Below are 14,644 nucleotides of genomic sequence, written 5' to 3'. Positions count from 1 at the left end.
CACAGTAATACCACAGTCATGAAGTACATACCACAGTAATACCACAGTCATGGACTACATACCACAGTAATACCACAGTCATGGACTACATACCACAGTAATACCACAGTCATGGACTACATACCACAGTAATACCACAGTCATGAAGTACATACCACAGTAATACCACAGTCATGGACTACATACCACAGTAATACCACAGTCATGGACTACATACCACAGTAATACCACAGTCATGAAGTACATACCACAGTAATACCACAGTCATGGACTACATACCACAGTAATACCACAGTCATGAAGTACATACCACAGTAATACCACAGTCATGGACTACATACCACAGTAATACCACAGTCATGAAGTACATACCACAGTAATACCACAGTCATGGACTACATACCACAGTAATACCACAGTAATGGAGTACATACCACAGTAATACCACAGTCATGGACTACATACCACAGTAATACCACAGTCATGGACTACATACCACAGTAATACCACAGTCATGGACTACATACCACAGTAATACCACAGTCATGGACTACATACCACAGTAATACCACAGTCATGAAGTACATACCACAGTAATACCACAGTCATGGACTACATACCACAGTCATGGACTACATATCACAGTAATACCACAGTCATGGACTACATATCACAATAATACCACAGTCATGGACTACATACCACAGTAATACCACAGTCATGAAGTACATACCACAGTAATACCACAGTCATGGACTACATACCACAGTAATACCACAGTCATGGACTACATACCACAGTAATACCACAGTCATGAAGTACATACCACAGTAATACCACAGTCATGGACTACATACCACAGTAATACCACAGTCATGAAGTACATACCACAGTAATACCACAGTCATGGACTACATACCACAGTAATACCACAGTCATGAAGTACATACCACAGTAATACCACAGTCATGGACTACATACCACAGTAATACCACAGTCATGGAGTACATACCACAGTAATACCACAGTCATGGACTACATACCACAGTAATACCACAGTCATGGACTACATACCACAGTAATACCACAGTCATGGACTACATACCACAGTAATACCACAGTCATGAAGTACATACCACAGTAATACCACAGTCATGGACTACATACCACAGTCATGGACTACATATCACAGTAATACCACAGTCATGGACTACATATCACAATAATACCACAGTCATGGACTACATACCACAGTAATACCACAGTCATGAAGTACATACCACAGTAATACCACAGTCATGGACTACATACCACAGTAATACCACAGTCATGGACTACATACCACAGTAATACCACAGTCATGAAGTACATACCACAGTAATACCACAGTCATGGACTACATACCACAGTAATACCACAGTCATGAAGTACATACCACAGTAATACCACAGTCATGGACTACATACCACAGTAATACCACAGTCATGAAGTACATACCACAGTAATACCACAGTCATGGACTACATACCACAGTAATACCACAGTAATGGAGTACATACCACAGTAATACCACAGTCATGGACTACATACCACAGTAATACCATAGTCATGGACTACATACCACAGTAATACCACAGTCATGAAGTACATACCACAGTAATACCACAGTCATGGACTACATACCACAGTAATACCACAGTCATGAAGTACATACCACAGTAATACCACAGTCATGGACTACATACCACAGTAATACCACAGTCATGAAGTACATACCACAGTAATACCACGGTAATGGAGTACATACCACAGTAATACCACAGTCATGAAGTACATACCACAGTAATACCACAGTCATGGACTACATACCACAGTAATACCACAGTCATGGACTACATACCACAGTAATACCACAGTCATGAAGTACATACCACAGTAATACCACAGTCATGAAGTACATACCACAGTAATACCACAGTCATGGACTACATACCACAGTAATACCACAGTAATGGAGTACATACCACAGTAATACCACAGTCATGGACTACATACCACAGTAATACCACAGTAATGGAGTACATACCACAGTAATACCACAGTCATGGACTACATACCACAGTAATACCATAGTCATGGACTACATACCACAGTAATACCACAGTCATGAAGTACATACCACAGTAATACCACAGTCATGGACTACATACCACAGTAATACCACAGTAATGGAGTACATACCACAGTAATACCACAGTCATGGACTACATACCACAGTAATACCACAGTAATGGAGTACATACCACAGTAATACCACAGTCATGGACTACATACCACAGTAATACCATAGTCATGGACTACATACCACAGTAATACCACAGTCATGAAGTACATACCACAGTAATACCACAGTCATGGACTACATACCACAGTAATACCACAGTCATGAAGTACATACCACAGTAATACCACAGTCATGGACTACATACCACAGTAATACCACAGTCATGAAGTACATACCACAGTAATACCACGGTAATGGAGTACATACCACAGTAATACCACAGTCATGGACTACATACCACAGTAATACCACAGTAATGGAGTACATACCACAGTAATACCACAGTCATGGACTACATATCACAGTAATACCACAGTCATGGACTACATACCACAGTAATACCACAGTCATGAAGTACATACCACAGTAATACCACAGTCATGGACTACATACCACAGTAATACCACAGTCATGGACTACATACCACAGTAATACCACAGTCATGAAGTACATACCACAGTAATACCACAGTAATGGAGTACATACCACAGTAATACCACAGTCATGGACTACATACCACAGTAATACCACAGTAATGGAGTACATACCACAGTAATACCACAGTCATGGACTACATACCACAGTAATACCACAGTCATGGACTACATACCACAGTAATACCACAGTCATGAAGTACATACCACAGTAATACCACAGTCATGGACTACATACCACAGTAATACCACAGTCATGAAGTACATACCACAGTAATACCACAGTCATGGACTACATACCACAGTAATACCACAGTCATGAAGTACATACCACAGTAATACCACAGTCATGGACTACATACCACAGTAATACCACAGTCATGAAGTACATACCACAGTAATACCACAGTCATGGACTACATACCACAGTAATACCACAGTCATGAAGTACATACCACAGTAATACCACAGTCATGGACTACATACCACAGTAATACCACAGTCATGAAGTACATACCACAGTAATACCACAGTCATGGACTACATACCACAGTAATACCACAGTAATGGAGTACATACCACAGTAATACCACAGTCATGGACTACATACCACAGTAATACCATAGTCATGGACTACATACCACAGTAATACCACAGTCATGAAGTACATACCACAGTAATACCACAGTCATGGACTACATACCACAGTAATACCACAGTCATGAAGTACATACCACAGTAATACCACAGTCATGGACTACATACCACAGTAATACCACAGTCATGAAGTACATACCACAGTAATACCACGGTAATGGAGTACATACCACAGTAATACCACAGTCATGAAGTACATACCACAGTAATACCACAGTCATGGACTACATACCACAGTAATACCACAGTCATGGACTACATACCACAGTAATACCACAGTCATGAAGTACATATCACAGTAATACCACAGTCATGAAGTACATATCACAGTAATACCACAGTCATGGACTACATACCACAGTAATACCACAGTCATGTGTGTTGTGTGTGTATTGTGTGTGTTGTGTGTGTATTGTGTGTGTTGTGTGTATTGTGTGTGTTGTGTGTACTGTGTGTGTATTGTGTGTGTTGTGTGTATTGTGTGTATTGTGTGTGTTGTGTGTGTATTGTGTGTGGTGTGTGTTGTGTGTGTTGTGTGTGTATTGTTTGTGGTGTGTGTTGTGTGTATTGTGTGTGTATTGTGTGTGTTGTGTGTATTGTGTGTGTTGTGTGTGTGTTGTGTGTGTATTGTGTGTGGTGTGTGTTGTGTGTATTGTGTGTGTTGTGTGTGTTGTGTGTATGGTGTGTGTATTGTGTGTGTATTGTGTGTGTTGTGTGTGTATTGTGTATGGTGTGTATTGTGTGTGGTGTGTATTGTGTGTGTTGTGTGTGTTGTGTGTGTTGTGTGTGTATTGTGTGTTTTGTGTGTGTTGTGTGTGTGTTTTGTGTGTATTGTGTGTGGTGTGTGTATGGTGTGTATTGTGTGTGTGTTGTGTGTATGGTGTGTGTGGTGTGTGTTGTGTGTATGGTGTGTGTGGTGTGTGTTGTGTGTATTGTGTGTGTTGTGTGTGTTGTGTGTGTATTGTGTGTGGTGTGTGTTGTGTGTATTGTGTGTGGTGTGTGTATGGTGTGTATTGTGTGTGTTGTGTGTGTGTTGTGTGTATGGTGTGTGTTGTGTGTATGGTGTGTGTGGTGTGTGTTGTGTGTATGGTGTGTGGTGTGTGTTGCGTGTATGGTGTGTATTGTGTGTGTTGTGTGTATAGTGTGTATGGTGTGTATTGTGTGTGTTGTGTGTATGGTGTGTATTGTGTGTGTTGTGTGTGTTGTGTGTATGGTGTGTATTGTGTGTGTTGTGTGTATGGTGTGTATTGTGTGTGTTGTGTGTGTTGTGTGTATGGTGTGTATTGTGTGTGTTGTGTGTATAGTGTGTATGGTGTGTATTGTGTGTGTTGTGTGTGTTGTGTGTATGGTGTGTATTGTGTGTGTGTTGTGTGTATGGTGTGTATTGTGTGTGTTGTGTGTATGGTGTGTATTGTGTGTGTTGTGTGTATGGTGTGTATTGTGTGTGTTGTGTGTGTTGTGTGTATGGTGTGTATTGTGTGTGTTGTGTGTATGGTGTGTATTGTGTGTGTTGTGTGTGTTGTGTGTATGGTGTGTATTGTGTGTGTTGTGTGTGTTGTGTGTATGGTGTGTATTGTGTGTGTTGTGTGTATGGTGTGTATGGTGTGTATTGTGTGTGTTGTGTGTGTTGTGTGTATGGTGTGTATGGTGTGTATTGTGTGTGTTGTGTGTGTTGTGTGTATGGTGTGTATGGTGTGTATTGTGTGTGTTGTGTGTGTTGTGTGTATGGTGTGTATGGTGTGTATTGTGTGTGTTGTGTGTATGGTGTGTATGGTGTGTATGGTGTGTATTGTGTGTGTTGTGTGTGTTGTGTGTATGGTGTGTATGGTGTGTATTGTGTGTGTTGTGTGTATGGTGTGTATGGTGTGTATTGTGTGTGTTGTGTGTATGGTGTGTATTGTGTGTGTTGTGTGTGTGTTGTGTGTATGGTGTGTATGGTGTGTATGGTGTGTATTGTGTGTGTTGTGTGTGTTGTGTGTATGGTGTGTATTGTGTGTGTTGTGTGTGTGTTGTGTGTATGGTGTGTATGGTGTGTATTGTGTGTGTTGTGTGTATGGTGTGTATGGTGTGTATTGTGTGTGTTGTGTGTATGGTGTGTATTGTGTGTGTTGTGTGTGTGTTGTGTGTATGGTGTGTATGGTGTGTATTGTGTGTGTTGTGTGTATGGTGTGTATGGTGTGTATTGTGTGTATTGTGTGTGTTGTGTTATGATGTGTGTGTGTTTTTGTGAACTTTGATGATTTCAAGGAAATTGTCAACCACATTTCACACTTAAATCATCACATCATGGGGGGGTGGGGGGTGGGGGGGGGTGTTTAAATGCGAGTGCTTGCCAACCAGTTGTCACTTCACCTTCACGCATCAGAACCAGCGTACCTCCAGGCCCGACCCGACCCGACCCGGGAATCCAACCTGCGACACGGGCGCCGTGGAGACGATGGTTACCACGGCGACGGTCACAACCGCCCTCTGGGTGTGCGTCTGCCTCTTTGTATCTCGGGCCGCGGCCTCTCACGTCCCGCCAAAGATGAGCAGAGCCGTCCAGAAGCTGCTGCAGTTCTACGTGAGTACGCGTCACGGACACGCTGGTGGCGTGCGTGCAGGGGTGATGGCGCTGATGTCCATGTTGACGTTTGCTTGCAGAAGATCCCCGTCAGGGAACGCTTGAACGGCCGAGCCGTCTTCTCCAGAGAACTTCTTACCACCGACCTGCAGGTCACACCTTCACTTCCACCATGCTAGCACCTAGCATAGCACAGCATAGCATAGCACAGCTACTTCTCATCACACCCATAGTTAGTACAACAGCACTAGTTAGTGACAGGAACTACATGGTTACACAACAGCACTAGTTAGTACTCAATACACAACAGCACTAGTTAGTGACAGGAACTACATGGTTACACAACAGCACTAGTTAGTACTCAATACACAACAGCACTAGTTAGTGACAGGAACTACATGGTTACACAACAGCACTAGTTAGTACTCAATACACAACAGCACTAGTTAGTGACAGGAACTACATGGTTACACAACAGCACTAGTTAGTGACAGGAACTACATGGTTACACAACAGCACTAGTTAGTACTCAATACACAACAGCACTAGTTAGTGGAAGGAATTGGTCCTCATGACAGTTAGTGACAGGAACTTGATATTTAAACAACTGCACTAGTTAGTACTAATTACACAACTTCACAATGTAGTGAAAGGAACTAGCTAGTAACACAACAACACTAACTAGTTAGTATCAATTACACAACAACACGAGTTAGTGAAAGGAACTACATAGTTAAAAACAACAACACTAGTGAAAAGAATTAGTACTCATTACACAAAACACCAGTTGGAACTAGCTAGTTAGACAACATCACTAGGCAGTGAAAGGAACTACCAGCACTAGTTAGTAGAAGAAACTAGCTAGTTACACAACAGCACTAGTTAGTGAAGTTAGCGTAGTGTAGGTTAGCATGAGTCTTGGTTGTCAGATTGCGTGCGTGTGTTGCAGGCCAAGGAGGTTCTGATGTCGGCAGCGCTGCAGACGTACGAGAAGCTGATCCAGCGAATGCTGATGGAACTTCCTGCCCCGACAGCCTCCCCCTCGCCCCCCTCGCCCACCGGCGTGGACGTGCGTGCGGAGCTGAGCTACGTCCTGAAGCGCGTGCAGGAGCTGAGGAGGTTCCGCTTCCAGGAGCCGGACGCGCTGCTGGAGGCCCTGGAGCGCTTCCGACACATCCAGGTAGACCTCACCGCCTTTGACCTCAGAGGGCGTGCTCTTGCTGACCCCGCGCCCCTCCCCCCCTCCTTGCAGATGGACAACGTGGTGATCCAGAGCAAAGCACTGTGGGAGCTGCCGTGGCTCTACGAGGAGGCCGGCTCCTTGGCGCACTAAACCGCCAAGTGAAGCCCCCTGATGCTTTCATCCATCCCACACCGACCACCAGCCATATTTATTTGCTATTTATTTATTCATTCTTGTATTTATTGATTAGCGGGCAATAAAAAGTGGCAGCTTGCGTGTGTGTGTGTGTGTGTGTGTCATGTGACCTGAGAAAAAGCACGCACGGTGGTGGCGGGGCGGGGCGGGAGGGGTGGGGGTGTTGGTGGCGTGGGGGAGCACACAAGTGCATTGTGGGTGAAAGGAGCGTCTTCCTGTCTGTCGACCACACGTTTACCAGAAGCAGACTGACGGGAAGCGGCGTCCAGGCTCCTCTCAAAGGTCAGGGGTCAAGCCGAGCAGAAAGTCAAGATTGGTAGAACTTGCTGGAACATCTTCTGCTTCGAACACAGCGTGTGTGTGCGCTGAGCGCGATGATGAAGGAAACCATGACAAGATGCAGAGAAAAACTGAGAGTTCACCCCCCCTTGTGTGTGTGTGTGTGTGTGTGTTTCGGTGTGAGTCAGCAGAGTGCAGCAGCGCGTGCAGCAAAAAGGAAACTTCCTGCAAGTGTAAAAATGACAGCAAAGGGTTAGACGTCTTCTCGGCCGTCTTTGCTAAAAACAAAAGGCAAGAAACAAGCGTTGATGCTAACTGCTAATGCCAACCCCTTATGTGTCACACGATGTGGAGGAAACGCCCCACATTGTTTCCTGAAATGCCCTCAAAGTGGAATTCAGGCGAGTGACAACGCTGGCGTGGAAAGTCTGGCGTTGTTTTTTTTTTTCCGTGACGAGGAAGACGTCAAAGACATCAGCAACCCCCTCCTCTTCTTCTTCTTCTTTCGCTTAGCAGGAGTGAGTGAAAGATGACACTTGGTTTTGTTGCGAGCGTCAAAGCAAAAGGTGAGTCAGCAAAGGGAAAGTCCGCAGGAAGCACAGCATTACTCATGGAACCCGGCCTGCACAATGACAGTGGAGGGCGCTAGCCGTCCATCCACAGGCCTCCCACCCCCACCTACGGTCATGAGCTTTGGGTCGTGACCTCCGTAGGGCGGCTGGGCACATGGAGAGGAGCCGGTTGAGGTGGCTCGGGTATCTAGTATCTATATCCGGATGCCTCCTTGGTGAGGTGTTCTGGGCATTCCCGGCCAGGAGAAGGCCCCGGGGCAGACCGAAGACATGCCGGAGGCATTATGTCTCACAGCTGGCCTGGGAACGCCTCCGTGTCCTCCTGGTGGAACTGGAAGAGGTGGCCGGAGACCGGGAAGTCTGGACTTCCCTACTGAGACCGCTGCCCCCGCGACCTGGACCCCAATAAGTGGAAGAAAATGGAATGGAACATTTATTATACATTTTTTAAGGAATTATAAATTAATTACTTTGATATCATCTTGTTTTTTAAATAATGCTAACTAATAAAATGCAAGTACTATATATAACCAACAGCACTAATTTACATGAGTGTACGTGAGGACAAAGTGAGGTTGTGCTCTGCTGACATCTGGTGGACAAATCTCACTTTGCATCTTCAAGCAATACGCGAACTCTTTTGTCAGTGAACTTTTATTTGGGTCCTAACGCTGCCACCAAGCGTTTCCAGGTGTAAATCATCACAACAATTATGTTTTACTGAAGATGTACTTGTATTCATTCCTTACAACCCACATAAGAAGCACAGTAAACGACATGAACCGTAAATAAATAACTGGAATCAACGTTTTAGTCCTGTATTTCGCACTCCCACCGCTAGGAGGTGCAGAGGGCCTAAAAAGGACGCGGAAGTGCCAATCGGCGGGAATTTCGGCGGCAAACGGAAGTAGTGAAGCAGCCACTTGGAGGTAATATTGGAGCTGTAGGTTCCTAAAACAGTTTTTCAACGACACTCTTGGCATGAACACAGTCAAGCATATGTCGCCATATGAAAACGATGTGGACTTTAGCTCGTGTTGACGTTGCAAGCTAACATCGACATCAAATCCTCTTCAAGTTCACGTCCGTCTGCTCTGTAAAGCGTCCTGTGGTATTCTAAAAAGCGCCACCTATATTCAAGTTGTTATTGGTATCATCATCATCATCATCATCATCATCATCGTATCGGCGTGTTGAACGTATCCAATGCCAGGTATTGTACACTGCGCCGCAGTCACACACATGTCCGCTAGATGGCAGCACGCGATTGATTCCTCTGTATGGTTGCCTCCTGCCAGGTGGGACGTCGTGACGCAGCAAGCACGTTCTCTTCCGGCACCCCAAACTTTGTGGTGAGTACTGGCACTGAACTTTACGTACCGTTGTCATACTGTTCGTATAAGCTTACATTAGAAACTAGTGGCACTTTATAGCAGTACATGGTGCGTGCGCTAGTTTGAATGCAATGATGTGTGCTTGTATGATGAAGATGCTTGCTGGAAATAAAGTGACCTTTGGCCTCGCAAATCTGACACCATGTGCACACACATACACACACACACACACACTTCCACTGGTGGCGAACTCGAAGACCCTCACAGCACATCAGCTTGGCCCAATTAGCCAGGGACACTTTCCATGGCTGCTTGCCTTTTATTTTTAGGAAGTGTGTGTGTGTGTGTGTGTGTGTGTGTGTGTGTAAGAGCTTGTGAAGCCCAGACAGAGTGTGTATTTTGTGGAGTTGTCTGTTACGAAAGCCGTACCAGCAACATGCGCCAATCATGAATTGGTCACCAACAAGGCAACGTAACGAGCGTCCAAGATGGCTCCCGCCACCAGGCGTCGCTGCTTCCTGTTGTGTGTTCAGGTGACAACACAAAGTGTGCTGGCATAGCTCAGCCAGGCTGGCTATGCTAAAGTTAGCAATGCTAAATGCTGCTAGAAGTCTCCACACGTGTCCAGTAAGAGCAGGAAAAGCCATCATTATGATGGCATCTAGTGTACGGAGTTGGAAGGACAAGCTACAATCACAGACAGTCCCATTATAATGTGTTTATTTCTAAGCAAGGGCCATAATGTATAATGTTTTTAAAAAGGCAGTGCCAAATGTGTTTATTAGTGGTGCACAATAATTATCGGGCTGATATTAGGGAATTATGACGTCCCATAACATTAAAAATAGCTCCAATAACTGATTTTTTTTTTTTTTTAAATGCTCCAATGAGGCCTTGAGCTCACTTGTAAACGAACATTAACCTTCCGAGGAAGACATTTTGCACGGTGGTTGTATGGGCCAGAGTCGCCTCCACCTGCTGAGGAGACTGAGGTCCTTTGGTGTGTGCAGGACTCTTTTACGAACCTTTTATGACTCTGTGGTGGCCTCAGCCATCTTCTATGCTGTGGGCTGCTGGAGAGGGGGCAGCACGGGCAGGAGCAGGATCAATAGGCTGATCAGGAGAGCCAGCTCTGTCCTGGACGGTCCTCTGGACTCCGTGGAGGAGAGAAGGATGTTGGGTAAGCTGACATCCATCATGGACAACACCTCTCACCCGCTACATGATACTGTGGGTTCCCTTAGCAGCTCCTTCAGCAGCAGACTGTTACACCCACGGTGTAAGAAGGAGAGGTTCCGCAGGTCCTTCATACCGACCTGCTCCACGATGAGAAGAAAGAACCCTCATCAAGAACCCAAAAAGCCTTATCTGCCACCTGAAACGCCAGCGCCGCGGCATTTGAAAAGTGCAAAAGGTTTGCCAGAGACGTCTGTGGCATCAGAGTGGCTGCTCCGAGTGTGCACCCGAATACGGTGCACCTTTCTGGGTCAGGGCAGGTGGTTCCCTCTCCTCTATACTCTGGTTCTCCTAATAGTCATGTCATGATATTTCAACAGGTACACTTGGTCAAATCCTCATTTGTTCCAGAAAGTTATCAGTATCGCTTTGGGGGGAAAAAAAAGATATCGTGCATCTGTAGTGTTTATGGTGGTCCGAGTGTGTGTTACCTAGTGCTTTCGCTTTGGACCCACAATCCTTTGCGGCAGGTCACGCTCAAGTTACTAGCGTGTCCTTGATGATCTCCCGCTGAGCTGCATCCATCTTTAAATAGACACACGCGCACACGTGAGGAAGAGTGTGCTGAGCTCATGTTGCATTCACGGTACAGATGCACAAAACCCTTTTTTTTTTCCCCAAACTGATACTGATTTTTTTTTTTATCAACTTTTTTAAAATGTAGATTTAAGTGGTTTGTGCACACCTGGAGGTAAGAAGGACTGGAACAAATGATCAAATATGACATCACTACTACCACATCACTGCTATCAGGAGAACAAGAGTGTAGAGGGGAGGGAGCCGCCTGCTGTGGCCCAGCAAGTTGCACTGTATTCGGGCACACGAATACAACCGGTGTGACGCCACAGAGGTCTCTGGCAAACTTTGTGCACTTTTCAAATGCGTGTGCTCGATGGGTTATTTTGGTCCCGTTATTGCAGAGTGTTTGGTAAAGTGAATGTTTGTTTACAAGTGAGCTCAGGGGAAGTTAACGTCACAGGCAGGAGGAAAAAAAGCGGGTAATCTCGCCTCATTGGAGCGTTTTTGTAAATGATCGGTGAACCCCGCTTCTTCCTGGCTGGGTGTCTCGGTCCAATCCTGCCGCCCCTCCTCCCCTGACTGCGAAGCCGGTTCGCGGGAGACTCCGCGTCGTCATGGCAACGTGGGTCAGCGACGCGTTCGGTCACAAAAGCAATTGTAAGAAGCTGCGTGAGCAATAAGAGTTTTATTGATAATATTCATCATTTTCACCACAATAAAATTGAACCGAGGCTCACTAGAAAAGGTGTTGTGTACAGTAGATACAGTACATTGTCAAAGTGGCTGCAGCATTCAACCCAAACATGGATACAAACATTTGTCCACATGACATACAAACAGATCAAATCCACAATTTAAAAAAAAACATTACAAAAATACAGTGCGGCGTCACGCTAACAGTGGCTAACCTCCGTCCCGTCCCTTCGCTAGCTGCAGTAGACGCCGATATTTGTAACGCCCCCTAGAGGTCAGTACTGTATCACAAAAACAGCATCCTGCCAACTTTCCAAGCTCCTGTCCGTCGCTTTGAGCAGCTAACTGGGCGCTAGCATTGTAAAGGAATGCACTTTGGTAGAAGGAAACCAAATGCCCTGGGTAGTTCATCACAACATCGTCGTAGCTGAGCAGTTTGAGGTACGTACGTGGAAAAGTAACGCTAACGGCTAGCTCCAGCGCCCGTGGATGGGGAAGGCTCGGCACAATTAGCCGTTTAAAACTCGCTACGTGCTACTAGCAGTCTGTTAGCGTTGGGCTCGGGTTAGCCTCATCCTTAGAAAACACAAGCTAGCATTTGGATGCTAGCGGTCGATTGGCTAGTGTTAGCTTAGCCCTGTCATCAGCAGGTGTCTGCCATCTTTTTTGTTGTTGTAGTTGGCGACGAGTGACATCAGGTGGCTGATATGTGACAACCCCACCTCTCACAAGCACACGTGTGCGCGCACGCGGTGAGGATATCCTAAAGGCACAAAAGTTGCAAATGTCGGCACCCATCTCACTTAAAAAAACAACAACCCCAAAACAATAAAAGAAAACACTTAGGACCGCCCCTCACATGTCCGTCATTACTGTCTTGGCTCAGGAGGGGGGCGGGGCTTGTCCTGAGGTGACAGGATCCCTCCTTCCCTCTGTGCTACATTTCTCTTCGTGCTCGCCATCCTCATATTCTTGCCATTGGCGAGTGGGCAGAGCCAAACTGCAGTGTGTGTTTTGTGTGTGAGGGAACAAGCTTTTTAACACACACACACACACACGTTCAAGTATTTGCTGCACATAATAAATACTCATAAATAAAAGTCACATTGAAAGATAGGAGGGCTTGTTTAACGAGTCATGAGGTGTCCTCATTTAGGGATTGTAAAAAAAAAACAAACAAACAAACAAAACAGAATTAGCAAGGATGAATGAAATGTTACGTTGCTAGCATACTCGTCCTGAATGAAGCGTTAGCATCATGCTAACCGCACGAACGCACTGCTGACTGCTGCAGGACTGCTGCTGAGAGCCAACATGACTCAGCATCTCGGGGGTGCGAACTGAAAACAACCAGCACGTAAAAATCAAAGTTATTCATATTTTGTACGACTTGTCAAGTCACGGAGCAGCTAGTCACATGACTGCTCGCAGTGCAATGGCCCGCTTGACGTGTCGGCTTTTATGGCTTTGTTAGATTCCGAGCACGGGCTTAGTGTGCTAGCGGCTACATGGCAACGTCAAGCCGTTCTAGGAGCACTTTTCTAAAGACATGGGGGGGAAAAAAACGTAAAGATTTTTGGTGTCTAAATGTATAAAGAATGTGCTCAAAGAACTTGTTCCCTCTCAGCCGGCACCATCAAACATGGTTTGATTGTCGAAAAAGTTTTTTCCTCACACTGCTGACTGGAGGAGCCTGAACGCACCGCTTGATTAACCGCACCCCGACCAGCCAGACGTGGACAAACCTGCTCGTTCGCGCCACCAGCCGGCGGGGCGCACTCACTTTCAGCTGACCAGCTTGGGCAAGACCGTCCGAGCTTGGATGTTCCCGTTGGCGTCAGTGATGGGCGCCATGTTAGTCCTGGTTTTGGCGGAGGAGGACATGGTGGTGGAGGAGGAGGTGGCAGGGAACTTGGAGATGGAAGTGATGGTGGCATCAGCGGTGGCCCGTTTGGACGATGGGGTTTTGTCCCCTGTGGTCCCCGTGGGAGGTTTGGGGAGGCGCCTTCTCAGCCAGGGGTGGCGCAGTGCCTGGCTTGGGGTCATCCTGAGCGTGGGGTCCCACTCCAGGCACTGTTTAAGGAAGTCCAGAAAAAGCGGGTCGTCACAGCCCTTCAGTGCCGCGCTCCACTCTTTGCTGGACGGCGGGCCCCGCAACTTGCCGCGCCGCGAGCGCCCGCCGTTGAGCGCCGTGGTGCCATCGGGCAGCGTGGTCACGGTGCAGTAGCGCGGGTAGCCTTTGGACGACACAAAGTTCTTGGCGCGCTTGGAGCTGTCCAGGAGCTTCTGGCTGGGCATTCCCAGGAGCTCCATGATGCAGGCCAGCTGATCTCCTTCGTCTTCGCCCGGCAACAGCGGACATCCTGTCAGCAGCTCGGCCAGGATGCAGCCCAGAGACCACATGTCAATGGGCATCCCGTACCTGGACCCTGGCGGGGCAAGAGTACGACGTGTTAACAATCAGTCAAGCTTCAGGCCGCGTGTGCACCATCCTACCTAGAATGACCTCTGGCGCCCGGTAGAACCTGGACTGGATGTAGGTGTAAACTCTCTGATGCTCGTAGCAGCTGGAGCCAAAATCTATGACCTGGACACACACAGAGACGTGGTTAGTTCTCACGGGCGGACCAGGGAG

At 46.5% G+C, this 14,644-nt stretch overlaps 3 protein-coding genes across 7 annotated transcripts in view; 2 read left to right on the top strand and 1 right to left on the bottom strand.

The window, feature by feature from the left end:
• Positions 1-5,872: 5,872 nt before the first annotated feature.
• On the top strand, positions 5,873-7,331 carry LOC129177073 (interferon gamma-like). Its single transcript, XM_054767805.1, has 4 exons — positions 5,873-5,998; positions 6,079-6,150; positions 6,948-7,178; positions 7,251-7,331. The coding sequence occupies exons 1-4, from the start codon at positions 5,873-5,875 to the stop codon at positions 7,329-7,331; spliced, it is 510 nt and encodes a 169-aa protein (XP_054623780.1).
• A 1,775-nt stretch (positions 7,332-9,106) lies between these two features.
• Positions 9,107-14,644, top strand: part of LOC129171237 (F-box only protein 15-like) — a 22,899-nt gene continuing 17,361 nt past the window's right edge. For all 4 annotated transcript variants that reach the window (XM_054759719.1, XM_054759711.1, XM_054759703.1 and 1 more), the window contains exons 1-2: positions 9,107-9,440; positions 9,526-9,579. The gene's annotated coding sequence lies outside the window, so the exon portion shown is untranslated. The remainder of the gene's footprint in view (positions 9,441-9,525; positions 9,580-14,644) is intronic.
• dyrk2 (dual-specificity tyrosine-(Y)-phosphorylation regulated kinase 2) overlaps positions 11,987-14,644 on the bottom strand; it is a 9,798-nt gene continuing 7,140 nt past the window's right edge. For both annotated transcript variants that reach the window (XM_054759672.1, XM_054759681.1), the window contains exons 6-7: positions 14,506-14,596; positions 11,987-14,438 (exon numbers count right to left, since the gene is read on the bottom strand). In XM_054759672.1, coding sequence (XP_054615647.1) covers positions 13,795-14,438; positions 14,506-14,596 — 735 coding nt within the window. In that variant the 3' untranslated portion in view covers positions 11,987-13,794. The remainder of the gene's footprint in view (positions 14,439-14,505; positions 14,597-14,644) is intronic.

Source organism: Dunckerocampus dactyliophorus, chromosome 2 (genome assembly GCF_027744805.1).
Source record: "Dunckerocampus dactyliophorus isolate RoL2022-P2 chromosome 2, RoL_Ddac_1.1, whole genome shotgun sequence".
Classification (NCBI taxonomy): Eukaryota; Metazoa; Chordata; class Actinopteri; order Syngnathiformes; family Syngnathidae; genus Dunckerocampus; species Dunckerocampus dactyliophorus.
This window is presented reverse-complemented; position numbering and strand designations above follow the sequence as displayed.